General features: G+C 36.2%; 1 protein-coding gene across 4 annotated transcripts in view; it reads right to left on the bottom strand.

Annotated features, from left to right (window-relative positions):
* SLC30A9 (solute carrier family 30 member 9) overlaps positions 1–16,428 on the bottom strand; it is a 71,806-nt gene that overhangs the window by 16,749 nt on the left and 38,629 nt on the right. For 3 of the 4 annotated variants that reach the window (XM_089911839.1, XM_089911837.1, XM_022565221.2), the window contains exons 9-14: positions 15,211–15,313; positions 6,886–6,941; positions 4,256–4,391; positions 2,580–2,619; positions 1,347–1,418; positions 649–756 (exon numbers count right to left, since the gene is read on the bottom strand). In XM_089911839.1, the coding sequence (XP_089767965.1) occupies positions 649–756; positions 1,347–1,418; positions 2,580–2,619; positions 4,256–4,391; positions 6,886–6,941; positions 15,211–15,313 (515 nt within the window). The remainder of the gene's footprint in view (positions 1–648; positions 757–1,346; positions 1,419–2,579; positions 2,620–4,255; positions 4,392–6,885; positions 6,942–15,210; positions 15,314–16,428) is intronic. The other variant, XM_089911838.1, reaches the window with a different exon arrangement.

Genomic DNA, 16,428 nt, shown 5'->3' with positions numbered 1-16,428 from the left:
CCATTTCAAGAGAATTCCAACCTCAGAAATTGAGTCTTTTCATACTAAATGGTTCCTTTGTTTTAGAAAATAAAAATAAAATGGTTTTTGTCTTCTTATCCGCCTGTGCTGTACTGGCCTTCAAAACATTTATCTAGCTACCAAAATGAGGATGGAAGCAAGTAAAGAATCAAGGAAACAGGAAAGCAACAGCAGTTATTATTGGTACTAATAGTAGAAAAAGACAAACGGACAAGAGCTACAATGTATATTTATTTTGAACTTCAGAGTTTATTAAAGTTCTCTCTCATATATTATCTTAAACCTGTAAGGTCACTAGGACAAATACTATTAATATCTTTATAGATAAAGAACTTAAAGCTCTGTGTAGTTGTGTAACTTATTAAGTCACAGCTAGAAAGGCTTCGAGCATTACAGAAATGCTCTATTAGCAGCCTTCTTTATTTCTAACTAAGAGAAATTTCTAATTCAAAAATCTGAACACTTTTACCATCTTATTTGTCTTATACAAACAAATGGTTAGTATGAAATTCACATTTAACAATCTATTGGTTTAAAATTATTCAATGATATGAAGGAAAATTCCCACATATTAGAGAATTATTTTAGTAGCACAAATAAAGCACCTGTAATTTGAGAAATATTTACCTGTTATAGAAGTAAGGCCCATACAAGTGGCTGCTATTGTCACTCCCAACACTGCTGCAGTATCCTCCAATAATATAACATTTGTACTAGGATCACGACTTTCCATTACTTAATCATTGGGGTGGAGACAAGAAAAGAAACTTTTGAAATCTTAATTTGATACTATCAGATAACATTTTAATAAGTATCCATTAATTTAATTAAATTAAGATTAAGAAGGAGTTCCCTAGTGCCCTAGTGGTTAGGATTACAGGCTTTCACTGCTGTGACTAGGGTTCAATCCCTGGTCAGGGAACTGAGATGCCTCAAGCCGTGCAGTGCAGCCAAGAAAAAAAAAAATTAAGATTAAAAAATGTATGAGATCCTGATTTTTAAAACCCTGTTCAATATAAATATAATTTCTTGGTTTAAATGTTAACAATAACAGATATTTAAAGTCAAATTACTTTCTCAAGTTATATAAGCATACACAGAAATATTGTAGTTCACATAAGTTAAATCCAAATATAAAGTACTGCTGTTCAAATTACACTACATTTCTCTTTTTAAAAGAGCTGATATATAAGTAAGAGCCACATAGGGAAGACACTGAGATATATTTTGTACACATCTATATGGAACAAAGCAATAATAGCACTAGGCAATTTTAAGGAAACAAAGAAGATGAAATAATACACCTAGGTTTCTAAAATACATACCATACTTGTAAAGTGACATTCCTTTGGCCCGAGCACTCCTACGAAGCTCATTTACAGCAACAAGAAGTGTTGCTGAAAGAAAAGCATTCATATCAGCAAGGAAGAAACTTCATGCCTCCAAACTTTAAAGATGGTATCTCAAAAGATAAATAAATAGGCACAACACTTTAATGCTAAGGGCTGTCAATAAGGAAAAGTTCTATATTAAACCAGTCGTTATCAAGACCCCAATTAATCATTATGATATAATGAATCCCATATTTCTAAACCACAATAATTTAAATATCATTACCACCACAACAGCCTTAATTTACTAGACAGCTACTAGCTGGCAGGCACCACACTAAGCAAAATCACTTTGATCCTCCCAACCTTTTGAGGCAGGTGGTGCTATCACCATTTTATAAGACTGCCAAAGATGAAAGGATGATGCACAGAAAATGACAATGTTTTAGAAGTAAGCATACTGTGAGTACAGCAGTGAATCAGGCAGTTTCATACATGATATTAGCACTTCTCTGTCATAATACTGCTGTGGCTGAAACTTTCAGAAACATTAACATATTTGTACTGCAAAAAGACAGTCCTCCCTGATAAACGTTACTAAAACCGGATTTTTAAAAACTCAGTATATAGTTAGTTATGTTTTTATGCTCCATGGACCTAGAGACTGTCATACAGAGTGAAGTTAAGTCAGAAAGAGAAAAATATCGTTTATTAACGCATACATTGGAATCTAGAAAAATGGTACAGATGAACAGGTTTGCAAGGCAGAAATAGAGAGACAGATGTAGCGAACAAATGTATGGACACCAAACTGGGGAAGCAGGGGGTGGGGTGGTGGTGTGATGAATTGGGAGATTGGGATTGACATATATAGACTAATATGTATAAAATAGATAACTAATAAGAACCTGCTGTATAAAAATATAAAAATGTTTTTTACTTTCCAAAAAAAGAAAAAACCTCAGTATATAGTTAGTTATGTTTTTATACTTCATTTCAAATGATATGATACTCAAGAACAAAATAAAAAGCTTCTCCAAACTTGCCCTATCTTACAGGAACAACCATAGTACATTATACGAAGAATTTCTTCCCTCAAAGAAGATAAAACGTATATTCCTATTTCCACAGCTTTCTTTAATCAAGAGAACTTAGCAATCTATAAAAATAGACTGCTGAATATATATTACTAAGTTAAGAATAAAAAGATTCTGTGACAGTACATACCTCCTTCAGATACTAATGATCCTGCTAAAATACAATATGCCTAGGAAATATAAAAATAAAGCATAAGTTGATATCTCACTAAAGAATTACAACAGTTCATGCATAAACAATGTTTAAGATGGAAACATAAATTCAAATCCTAGCCAGATAAGGATTTTGATGGGAAACAGTTCAAATGAGGACGAGATAGATGGTATCTTCATAAGAAGAAACAATTAAAAATTAAAAATTAGATGGCCATCTCATTTTTTAATACTTGAAAAATACACACACGCACCCCCCAGCGTAGAATGTTATACCATGACTAAAGTTAAATTCATGATATAAAAGAATTACTTAATTAGTAAAAAAAAAAAAAAATTTGAACTTCAAAATGAACACAAGCATTTGAAATCTAGGGTTGTGGATACCAGATGCAGTAAGATACACAACCATACCCAGTAACTTTCAATTTTGTTTGTTTGCCCAGCACCAAGAGAATCCTTCCTCAGTCCTCATTCAGAAAGATAAGCAGTTATAAAAAGTAAACAATTTGGGGGAGGAAGATAACACCACTTTCCTTACAATCCCAGACACTCTTGAATTAGATAAAGATACCAAGAATAGCTTTAATCCAAGATATATAGAAATAATTAACACAAATTTTTTTTAATTTTAAGTGAAATTCAAATCAAATATCTATAGAATTTTCAATATTACCTTTTCGGAACCCTAGGCTTCCCTGAAACAGAGGTTTAAAAATTTTGAACCCAGTCCAACACTCTTCTAATTCTGTTAAGGAAATTGAGATTTCCAAGGCTGTGTGGTTTGCTTGAGTAAATAGAAATGGTATTGGAATAAGAACTAGAATACAGGTTTTCCTAACTCAATTCTAGGCTCCTTCCACTGAATCTTACTGGCAACATCAGCAAAAATAGTCTGGAGCTACACTGTGAGATACAGAAGCTGACAGGGGTGCCACATGCCCAATTTGCACTTGTCAAGGGAGCTACAATCAGAGCTGCCAAGCAGAGTAATCTCCAAGAAGTTCCCATGAGAGGAAAAGAAGACAGCTTTAAGTATCTACAAAGGCCAGTGGAAACCAGTGCAAGATGACATTGGTACCAGTAAAGTAGTACCTTTCTGTCCCCTATCTCTACCTTCAGTGCTGCCAGAGGCAATCTATGAAGTAGGAGAGAAGAGAAGCCCTTAAGTGAAAAAATACAGACGGGAACCACACTCCCATTCTCTCAAGGTAGGCGTCCTACCAGAATGAGGAAAAGGAGAAGGTTTAACTTTAAATAAAATTCTAACATATGACTGTTACAAAGGAATGGTTATTTTAACTACTGATAGGACATTTATTCTTGGAACTAAAAGTGAACAGAGGTCTTCTTGCTTTTCAAAAGTAACAGCAGAAATTAACAGAATTGCCCAAAATTTTAACCAAGGACGAAGTGTTTAACAACTGTACCTACAGAGATATTCTTGCTCAACATCACTGAATCATATGGATTTAGAGGTCATGTCCAGTCACATTCTAAAAAACACAACTACAGATACATAACCCTATATTACAGTCAAGAAGGTATATTTAGTCCCATTCTTTAACATCAATATGACAAAGGCATTCTACTGTACTTAATCACTATTTCATATTACTTCAAAACTGAGAGGGGAGGAAGGGAGAAGATTACCCATAGAAGAGATTCTATTGGTTGAGGATTAAGCAATCCCATGACTCCATGGTACCAAGATAATCCTGCACCCATCATGAAAATACCAACACCACTAATTAGTGAAGCAATATAGCGCATATTTGAAAATCCATACCTGAAAAATAAAAAAGATAATATAGTTTACAAGAAATACAAATGATTTCCTCTCAAAATGTTTAATAGGTCAATGAAAAAAAAAAAACTTCTTATAACATCATGATGTTATGATTTTATATTTAAGTAAAATGTAAGTGCCAAACTCAAATCTAATCAGAAAATCAATACATGAAGTGGAAAAAACTGCAAGATCTTTGAAATTATATAAAAAGAGTGAATATGATTTAATTCAGGTATTTTCTAACCCCTCTTTCATATATTTGCTTTGATTTACTAGAGCAACTTTACTTTTATGTAACACAAATGCAGGCAAAATTTATTTTTTAAATGCATTCAGATGTTTAATGAAGATGGTAACATTTATATTTACTTGTAATGCAGCTTCTAATTGAATATTTGTCTTCTTCTATAATTTATATTTCCTACAATTTATATTACTTATAATTTGATGCTAGATACTTTTTGCTGTTTCTGTATAGTGTAACACACAGTAACTATTATCTTTTTTTTTTTGGCTGCACCGGGCAGCATGTGGGACCTTAAATCCCAGACCAGGGATCGAACCCACGCCCCCTGCAGTGCAAGTGCGGAGTCTTAACCACTGGACCGCCAGGGAAGTGCCACTAATTACCATCATTAAAAGACTAAGAGCTTCAGTTTTCTGGGTTTTTTTATGGTAATTTTTTTTTGTTAAATCTCAGGGTTTTTTTTTAAAGTCTTTTGGTCAATGTGTGCATTATTCTGTATTACTGTATGTACCAATAAAATACTGAGTAATAAGAAATTTTAAAATATGGGATACTACAAGAGGAAAAGAATCATTCATTAATAAAAGTATTTTCTGGGAAATTTACTCCCAAACCCAAACTCTATGGCACCCTTCTAGCAGATGCAAATTTAAACAAGAGTTCTGAATTAAAATTGCTTTTTGAATTCTTTTTGCAAATATGTAATTTTGCCATAGGAAATTATCAGTTTATAGATGTGATGGTGTTCTATCAGCTTGATTTAGAACAATTTATATTCTTCTAAAGCTTCCCCCCCAAAGTAAGAAAGGAGATATATTTATTTATTTAAGTTAAGGTAAATTAAGATCTAAATTAAATGGCATTACTTTCATTTTATGTGTTTTCAAGGAATTTGGAGATTCTCATTAAAAAAAAATTTTTTTTTGGTTGCATTGGGTCGTAGTTGTGGCATGCAAGCTCTTAGCTGTGGCATGCATGTGGGATCTAGTACTGGGCCAGGGATCAAACCCGGGCCCCTTGCACTGGGAGCCCGCAGAGTCTTAACCACTGCGCCACCAGGGAAGTCCCTAAAATTTTTAACTATGTAGATCTGCACTGTCCAATGTAAGTCGCTAGCTACGTAAGACTATTTAAATTTAAATTACTTAAAACTAGATAAAATTTTAATACAGTTCTTCAGTCGCACTAGCCACATTTCAAGTGCCCAACAGCCACACGCAGCTAGTGACTATCACAATGAACAGGTATAAATAAATATTTCTATTATTGTAGAAAATTCTATTGGGCAGTACTAAAGTAGGTTGTTGAAAATATCTTAAGAAGAAATCTTTGCAACCTAAAGCTTTTAAATTTTACCGTTTTTAAATTTTTGGCATATAAAACTGGTCAGGAAAAATTTTTTTTGACATAGTAAAATACTATAATCATGTGTAATTAGCAGACTAGAAAGGTAGCTGTTCTCTGTACGAGCTTACTGATAGTTATAGGATATTCAATAATATGCTATTATTTATATGAAAACAGGAGTGCCTGGCTTTCAAGTAAAGAAAGGCATTTATATAAAGCACAGAGGCAGATTCCTTTATGGAAATAAAAGTGTATTTTTTTTTTGCCTTAAGGCAAATTTGACTGCTCAAATTCTACTACAGAAGCTTGTTAAAAACAAAATAATACATGTGGAATTCAAAATTTTCACCTGGTTATGTTAGTAGAAGCAACAGAAAAAAAGTCTTTGTATCAAATAACTAATATAATTCAAAATAATATACCCTAAAGAGCATACTCATTTTACAAATAAGTAATTTTGAAATATTAATAGAATCCTATTTCCAAATCACAACAGGGGGATTAAAATACATTAAGCATAAATTTAATAGAAATTATCACTAAAATTTTAGATTGAGTGGCCTATTAGTCCAAATGTGAAATATATGTATCTCCTTTGACCAAATAAAACAGAACTCTAAGATCAAAACACGTGCTTTGTTATTAACTATCAAATACAAAGAGGACAGGATCTCTTTGCTATGTTACAAAGCATAAAAATAATTTGAACCTCATTTTCAAATTATATCTTGAATTTACTTTGACACAGAGGTTGAGTCCTGCATTTTAGATACAACAGCAGAAGAAATGACCAAATCTTTAACACAAAACTGCAGGTCTATAAACTGCAAGAGATTTCTATAATTCAACTACTTGCTGCCAAAACACATGAAAACAAAATAAAGACAACGTCCTTACGGATGAGTAGGATCTGGTGTTTGAACAGACTTACTGATGCCCAATGCTAGTAAGGCCTATGGAGAAAAGAAGGTAAATAATCATTAGCAAGGGAATATAATAAGCCAGTCTGGAGGGCACAACCTGACAATGACAAAGAAGTACTTAACATGTCCAATAGCCCAGCAATTCTTGTTTCCAGTACTTACCATAGAGAAATAAAGGTGAACCGAAAGGGGTTCAAAACAACACTGAATAATGATGTAAAATGTGAAAGCAACCTAAAACTCCTTCAATGGGGAGTGGCAAAATAAATCATGGTATAACCAAACCATAAATTACTTCTACAACAGTGTAAAAGGGGATAGAGCTCTCTGTACTGACATGGTGAAAGCTCCTAGACGTACCATTCAGTGGACGGGAAAAAAGCAAGTTTAGGAACCGCACGTACAATACAAAAGAACTTATGTTTTGTAGTTTTTGTAAATGACGTATAATGTAAAGCACAGGAAAAGGTCTGAAAGAACTCACATTTAACTCTGTTTATACCTCTGAGGAGAGAAGTAGGTTTAGCGTGGTCTGTAATATCTGATTTTTTACGGGAAGAATAACTTGTATAGCTGCACAAATAAAAGACAGTAAAAGTTTTTTGTTTTGTTTTGTTTTTGATGTGGACCATTTTTTTTTTAAGTCTTTATTGAATTTGTTACAATATTGCTTCTGTTTTATGTTTTGGCTTTTTGGCTGCAAGGCATGTGGGATCTTAGTTTCCCGACCAGGGACCGAACCCGCACCACCTGCATTGCAAGGCGAAGTCTCAACCATTGGACCGCCAGGCAAGTCCCAAAGACAGTAAGAGTGAGTACAAACTGTATATGGTCATGATACATTTACATTTCTAGTAAAACTGCAAAACCATGCGCATGAAGTATACACATCAATGTATACAGAGCAGTGACTATCTGGGGTGTGGAAGGAAGAAATAAAGATGGAAGACTAGTTATAACTAAAATTTTATTTCTCTAGGGAAAAAAAGTTTAAAGTAAATATAACAAAAATGTAAGTCTTTAATCCTAGTTACCACCTTTCTCTGCTTCCTTCCTCCCTTGCCTTCATCTTTTCTTCCTTTTATTTCTGTTTCTTTTTTTGATTGTATCTTTTGTTAAAAAGAGTAATCCACTGGTACCGCTCAATATTATGCTTGCACTTAGTATCCTTTCTCTTAATTTGATGTAAATTTAGAAATCTGAAAAAGATTACACTAGAATTATTTATTTAATAAAAACACAAAGCCTGAGTGAATACCCTATGTGATTTTTTTTGACTAAGCTGGGGTTTTTGCATTTTTTCAGTATTGTATCAAATAATCAAATAGGTAAGTCTTCAAGATTACCAAATTCTTCATGGATGAAGTTTCTCTGTAGGTTACTGGGCATTTATAGAAACATTCCCTCTTGTAAAATACATGGGGATTATACCACCTTGCAAATGGCTAGTCCATTCAGGGACTTCCCTGGTGGTCCAGTGGTTAAGATTCCACACTTCCAATGCAGGGGGTGCGGGTTGGATTCCTGGTCAGAGAACTACAATACATGCCTTGCGGCACGGCCAAAAAACAAACAAACAAAAAAGGCTAAAACAAATATATACTGACTTTTAAGTTTTGATATCAGAAATCCAATCCAAAATATACACAATATTACAAGTTTTTTTCTACTGGATTCCAAAGGAAAAGAGAGTCAAAACTACCTAAAACATAGATGATGGCTTTTCAGTGAATTAAACTAAGAGAATAAGAGTAAATTAAGAACATATAATTTTAAAATCTGTATATTAAAACTGAAATATTCATTATCAATTCACACTATATATGTATCTGTGTTTATAATGTTTACATAATAGTCAATGAGTGTTCAATTATTTTTAAAATACTTAATATTCAGGTTGGCTGTGCAATGAAGTGTGAGATAACAAATGTTTCAGAAGTTGAATATGGGCCATTACTTATTACTTCTTCTTATAAAAATAAGATATCATAGACTATCGCTAATCCTGTTCTCCCCCAAAGATTAAAGCCAAAGTTCTATTCTAGAACTTAATATAAATGGCATCACACAGTAACTACTTTTTTGTCTTTGCCTTCTTTTATTCAACATACTGTTAGAGATGCTTATATGCTACTTACGGATAAGTATTTCTTTTTATTTCTAGATAATATTCTATTGTATGACTATACAACAACTTGTTTATCCCACTATTGATGGACATTTGGGTTGATTCCAGTTTTTCGCCCATTATAGCACCTTTATGGTGCTAGAAACATTCTTATACAAGTCTTTGTGGACATTTGTTCACATTACTCTTGGATAAATACTTAGGAGTGGAATTGCTAAGTCAAACAGTAGGCATATGTTTACAAGAAACTGACAAATTTTTTTTTTGTTTTTTTTTTTTTTTGCGGTACGCGGGCCTCTCCCTTTTGTGGCCTCTCCCGTTGCGGAGCACAGCTCCGGACGCGCAGGCTCAGCGGCCATGGCTCACGGGTCCAGCCGCTCCGGGGCATGTGGGACCTTCCCGGACCAGGGCACGAACCCACGTCCCCTGCATCGGCAGGCGGACTCTCAACCACTGCGCCACCAGGGAAGCCCGAAACTGACAAATTTAAGAGTGGCTGTAACATTTTATACTCCACCAGCAACGTCTAAAAAGTCTGGGTGCTTTACATCTTCACCAATATTTGATTGTCAGGCTCTTAAATTTTAGCCATAATAGCGGATGTGTAGAGATGTCTTGTTGGGGTTACAATATACATTTCCTGGTGATTAACAGTGTTGAGCACCTTTTTGTGTGTCCATCAACCACATTCAGGTATCATTGTGAAGTACCTTTCCAAGTCTTCAGCTTGTTAAAAAGACTGGACTGTCTTTTTAATACTGAGTTATACAAGTTCTTTATTTATCCTGGATACCAGTCCTTTGTCAGATTATATGCTTTGTGAATATTTTCTCCCTATGAGCAGCTTGCTTATTTATTGCCTTAAAAGTATTCTTCAGGGACTTCCCTGGTGGCGCAGTGGTTAAGAATCCATCTGCCAATGCAGGGGACACGGGTTCAAGCCCTGGTCTGAGAAGATCCCACATGCCGCAGAGCAACTAAGTCCATGCGCCACAACTACTAGAGCCTGCACTCTAGAGCCTGCAAGCCATAACTACTGCGCCTGCGTGCCACAACTACTGAAGCCCACGTGCTTAGAGCCCGTGCTCTGCAACAAGAGAAGTCACCGCAATGAGAAGCCCCGGCACCATGACAAAGAGTAGCCCCCGCCTGGCCACAACTAAAGAAGCCTGCATGCAGCAACAAAGACCCAACACAGCCATAAATAAACTAATTAAATAAATAAATAAGAGTCCACCTGCCAATGCAGGGGACACAGGTTCAATCCCTGGTCCAGGAAGATCCCACATGCCACGGAGCAACTAAGCCCATTCGCCACAACCACTGGGTCTGCGCTCTAGAGCCCATGAGCCACAACTACTGAGCCCATGTGCCACAACTACTGGGCCCATGCATTGCAACTACTGAAGCCCACGCGCTCTAGGGCCTGCGTGCCGCAACAACTGAGCCCACATGCCGCAACTACTGAAGCCTGCGCACCTAGAGCCTGTGCTCCGCAATGAGAAGCCACTGAAATGAGAAGCCTGTGCACCGCAATGAAGAGTAGTCCCTGCTCGCTGCAACTAGAGAAAGCCCATGTGCAGCAACAAAGCCCCAATGCAGCCAAAAAAAAAGTGTCCTTTAATAAGTAAGAGTAATTTTGATGAAGTTTAATTTGTAAATTTTTTTATTTTATGGTTTTGTTTCTGTGTTCTGTTTAAGAAACCTCTGCCTACCCAAAGGCTTAGAAGATATTCTCCTAGGTTTCCTTCTAGTATTTTCATAGTTTTAGCTTGTACACCTGGGTCTATGACCCACCTTAAATTTGTACATGGCATGAGTGGGAATCAAGGTCCTTCGTTTTTTTATCCATGTGGATATCCAACCTTTCCCATACCGTTTGTTGAAGAGTTTCTTTTCTTCACTGAACTGCTTTGGTGCCTTTGTCAAAAATCAACTGACTATGTAACTGAGGGTCTGTTGCTGGACCCTCTATTCTGTTCCACTGGTCTGTCAGTCCTTGTGCCAATACCGCACTGTCTTAATTACTGTGCTCTGAAATAAGTTTTAAAGCCCTCCAAATTTCTTTCATTTATTTTTAGATTGCTTTGAATATTCCAGGTTCTTTACATTTCCATATAAATTTTATTTATTATTATTATTTTTTTGGCCACGCCATGCGGCATGCGGGATTATAGTTCCCCAACCAGGGATCAAACCCATACCCTCTGCAGTGGAAGAGTGGAGTCTTAACCACCGGACTGCCAGGGAAGTCCCTCCATATAAATTTTAGAATTTAATCAGTTTGTCAATTTCTACAAAAGAACCTGCTGGATTATATGAAATCTATAGATTAATTTAGGGAAATATGACATATTAATGCAGTTATCAAATCCATGATCATGGTATCTCTCTCCACCTCCTTAGGTCTTTTTTTTTTTTTTTTTTTTTTTGCGGTACGCGGGCCTCTCACTGTTGTGGCCTTTCCTGTTGCAGAGCACAGGCTCTGGATGTAAAGACTCAGCGGCCATGGCTCACGGGCCCAGCCGCTCCGCAGCATGTGGGATCTTCCTGGACCGGGGCACGAACTCGTGTCCCCTGCATCGGCAGGCGGACTCTGAACCACTGAGCCAGCAGGGAAGCCCCTTAGGTCATCTTTAATTTCCCATAGTTACATTTTAAGATTCCAGTGTTAAAGTCTTACACATTTTTTGTTAAATTTACTCCTAAGTATTTAACATCATAAATGGAATTTATTAAAAATTTCACTCTCCATTTGTTTCCTGATAGTAAAAATGCAATTGATTTTTTAAAAAATAAATTTATTTATTTACTTATTTTTGGCTGTGTTGGGTCTTCATTGCTGTGTGTGGCTTTCTCTAGTTGCCGCGAGCGGGGGCTACTCTTCATTGCGGTGCGCCGGCTTCTCATTGTGGTGGCTTCTCTTGTTGCGGAGCACAGGCTCTAGGCGCGCGGGCCTCAGTAGCTGTGGCTTGCAGGCCCTAGAGCGCAGGCTCAGTAGTTGTGGCGCACGGGCTTAGTTGCTCCACAGCATGTGGGATCTTCCCGGACCAGGGCTCGAACTCGTGTCTCCTGCATTGGCAGGCGGATTCTTAACCACTGCGCCACCAGGGAAGCACCTGCAACTGACTTTTGTACATTAGCCTTCTATTGATTTTGAATGTTAAACTAACCATGCTTCTTGGAATAATACTCACTTGATTATGATGTATTACCATTTTTGTGTACTGCTAGATTCAATGTGATTATATCTTAAGGATTTTTGCATCTATGTTCATGAGAGATACTGGTTTGTATTTTTTTTTCTTGGAATAACTTTAAGGTTTTGGTATCAGGGTTATGATAGCCTTACTAGAGGAGTTGAGAAGTGTTTCCTTCTACTCTATATTTGAAAGTCTGTGTACTACTGGCATTATTTCTTCGTTAAATGTTTGATAGAATTCTCTTGATAATGTCCCACAGGTCTAAGGCTCCCTTCATCTTTTTTAGTCTCTTTTCACTCTAGTTTTAGTATGAATGTTTTCTACTGCCATATATTTGAGTTCACTCATCATTTTTTCCATGACGTCTAATCTGCTAATTCTATATAGTGGATTTTTCACATCAGATATATTTTTCAGCTCTAAAAGTTCCATTTGGTTCTTCTTTGTATCTTCCATTTCTCTTTTCATGATGTTCATATTTTCTTTTCAATACATGAACGTACTTATAATAGCCACTTATCCTTTTCTGCTAATTCTACCATATGTCAATTGAGTCTTTCTACTGACTAATTTTTCTCCTGGTTGTGAGTCAGACTTTCTGCTTCATGGTCGTCTAATAATTTTTTTATTAGATGCTGACATTGTGAACGTTATACTGTGTGTCTGGATTTTGTCTTCCTTATAATAGCATGTGGGGCTTTATTCTCACAGGTAATTAAGTTACTTGTAAATCAATGTGATCCCTTAGAGCTTTGTTAGAAAGGTTCTAGAACAGCAGCTGCCAACCTTTTTGGCACCAGGGACCGGTTTCGTGGAAGACAATTTTTCTACGGACCAGTGGCAGACGGTGGGGGGTGGGGTGGAGATGGTTCAGGCGGTGATGCAAGCGATGGGGAGCGGCAGGTGCAGCTTTGCTCGCTCGCTACTCACCTCCTGCTGTGTGGACCAGTTCCTAACAGGCCGAGGATAGGTACTGGTCCGCGGCCTGGGGGTTGGGGACCCCTGTTCTATAGTCTTTACAACTAAGATAATTTAGCCCTACTACTAAGGTCTGAGCCTTCTACTGGCCTGAGTAATCCATCAGGACTCTCTATCTCAGAACGTCAGAACTTAATTAATTCAAGCCCGATGTGAACTCTAGGAATTACTCAGCTTAACGCTCCCTGCTGGTTCTTTGCCTGGTCTCATGGAGCTTTACCCTACACATGTGTAATCTAACACTCAGCAAAGATTCAACTCAAGGAAAACCCTAGGTAGACTTCTGTAGCCTTGTAATTTCTAGCCACTTCAGACTCACTAACCCTAATTTCTACCTTCTCAACTCTATGATGGGTCTCCCACCCTGTTCCACTATCGCAAATGCGCCTCCAAGCAAAACACCAGAGAAATCACAGAGTTCAATTCACCTGTTCCCCTTCCTCAGGGATCATGGTCTTGCATTGCTATTGTCCAATGTTTGAAAATATTGTTTAATATATTTTGTCTAGTTTTTTGGCTGTTTATAGCAAAAGACTAAAGTCCAATCCTCATTAGTCCATCATGGCTAGAAACATAAGTTCTGTACACAATGTTTTACAACTTGATTTTTTTATTCATATCATGGTTATTATTCCAGATCCGTACATAGCTATCTACCACATGCTTTTAAATCCCTAAATAGTATTTCAGAGTACAGACACTTAAAAATTGTATTCAGGGCTTCCCTGGTGGCACAGTGGTTAAGAATCCGCCTGCCAATGCAGGGGACACGGGTACAAGCCCTGGTCCAGGAAGATCCCACATGCCGCGGAGCAACTAAGCCCGTCTGCCACAACTACTGAAGCCTACGCACCTTGTGCCAAAAGAGAAGCCACTGCAAATGAGAAGCCCATGCACCGCAGCGAAGAGCAGCCCCCGCTCTCCACAACTAGAGAAAGCCCATGGGCAGCAACAAAGACCCAATGCAGCCAAAAATAAAATAAATAAATTTTTTAAAAATTGTCTTCAATGTTTTAAATAACAACTAATACTAAAATTAATAATATGTACATATCTCCTTGGCCAAATGTACAGATATTTTCACATTTTAATTTTCTTACGTTCACATAAGCTTTCAACAAAATAGGTACTGTGTGTCATATCTCTCCCACCCTCCTCTCCCCGACTCAACAGGCAAAATATTATATAATAGTAGTTATTAAATATTTACTGAGTATAAAAATTTAATTCAAGAGAATGACTGTTAGTACTAATAGCAAATGCCTGTATTGTTTCCTTACTTTTACAAAACGTTTTAATCCATTTGACAGTGAGTTACATGAGTTCTCAGGTTTAATTTTATTAAGATTGCTCTCCCTGCTTCTTACCATTTTATTATTATTTTTAACTTGGTCTTAAATATTCTTATTATACCTGTGTCTTTTATTGTAAGTTCTCCCAAATCTGTTCTTACATAACAGGAGTATAAATAAATAAATAAATACTAAAAAGGTTTTCTCCTTAACAGGCCACATTCTTTAAAATGTGAAATGATATACAAGTAGAAATGTTGTGTTCTTAAAAAAGGCTTAGATTTGTAGTATTCAAAATCAAAATACTAGTCTAAGGTGAAAATCATTATAATTCATCAATCACATGTGACTATTTTATATCTTTATTCAAAACACTTAAATCCACCGGCTCTTACAGTTATAAGAACTCATATTCACAGACCAAATTTCTACCTAATATAAGAATCTCTTCTACAATAGCCTCTGTGACTGATAATCTTACACTTCATATTTGATTATTAAAAGTTTTTAAAGCATAACAAACTGCTTTCAAATACTATGTCATATTTCTATGTACGTCATCATTCAAAAGTAAAACAACTTTCATTTTCTTCTACAACCCAACTATAGGAATCATTATGTTTTTAAATATGTCAACTTTTAGACTAAAGCCTCAAAAATTATATTACTTTAATAAGAAAGAAGCTTTTACCCCTCACCTGATTACAAGTATCAGATAAAGAGTGTATAGCTTCTGAGAACATACTTGCTGAACCCGTATAAATCCAGGCAAGAAATTTGAAGAAACAGTTTAATCCATTGCTAGGAGAGAAAGAGAAAATAACTTAGCATAGGTTTAAATAAAAATTCCCATTAAAAGCTTACTTAATTGATACACACACACACACACACACACACACTAGATTCTGTTCAAAGTAAATGAGAAAGAATCCCTAGTCTTTAAGATTTACTATGTTTTAGGCAACAGGAGTACAAATTTGAAGAACACAGATTATGGTTTCATTAAATATTTAAATGAAAGAGGCATGATACGTGCCAGCAAATTACTTAAGTACGTTTTGAGAAGATGAGAAAAGAGGGTGTTCTACATATGAACAAAATGGAATCAGAAAGGAAATTATGTGTCTTATGTGCACTTGGTATTGTTCAGTAGGCCAGTGTCAAAGGGAAGACGTTGGTGAAGGTCGGTTTATTTAATTAGGCAGATGCCAGAGGTGAAGAAAAAACTAGACCAAATAGTCTGTGTCATATGAGAAGGCCATACATGCTAAAATAAACATGGTTAGCTCTGAGGAAGCCAGCTGTACTCAGATTCCAACAGTAATAACTAGTATAATTTATCTCAGGCACTATACTATAGTCACTTACCATGTTTTATTGTAATTCTATTATGCAAATGCTAACATTGTAGCAGTTACTTCATCCTCATTTTATAAATGAGGAAACTGTACATCCCCTTCCAGCTACCCTTTTCTCCTCTCCTCCATTTCAAATAATTTCTTAAAAGAATTATATCCACTCTTGCTGTCTCAGTTTTCCTCACTTCGCACTCAGTCTTCAATCCACTAAACAGTGGCTTCTGCGGCTAACACCTCATAAGATTGTTTTTATCAATATATCAACTGTTTCTTGCTATTAAATTCCTGAAAACATTTTAATATTTTCCTTAATCTCACAGAAGCATTTGCCATTATTTTCTGAAAACACTGTCTTCCTTGATTTCCACAATACTACTGGTTTTCTTCCTACCTTTCTCTTTACTCCTCCTCAGTCTCTTCTGCAGGCTCTCTTTCTTCTACCCGTTTCTTAAATGTTAGCGTTCTTCAAGGTTTTTTCTCAAGAGCTTCTCCTTCCTCATACACTACATACACATTCTCCAGGTGATCTTAACTACTCCTATGGCTTTAATTATCATC

Source organism: Delphinapterus leucas, chromosome 5, assembly GCF_059928025.1.
Source record: "Delphinapterus leucas isolate spDelLeu-1000000601 "Yukka" chromosome 5, BTC_Dleu_Yukka2, whole genome shotgun sequence".
Lineage (NCBI taxonomy): Eukaryota > Metazoa > Chordata > Mammalia > Artiodactyla > Monodontidae > Delphinapterus > Delphinapterus leucas.
This window is presented reverse-complemented; position numbering and strand designations above follow the sequence as displayed.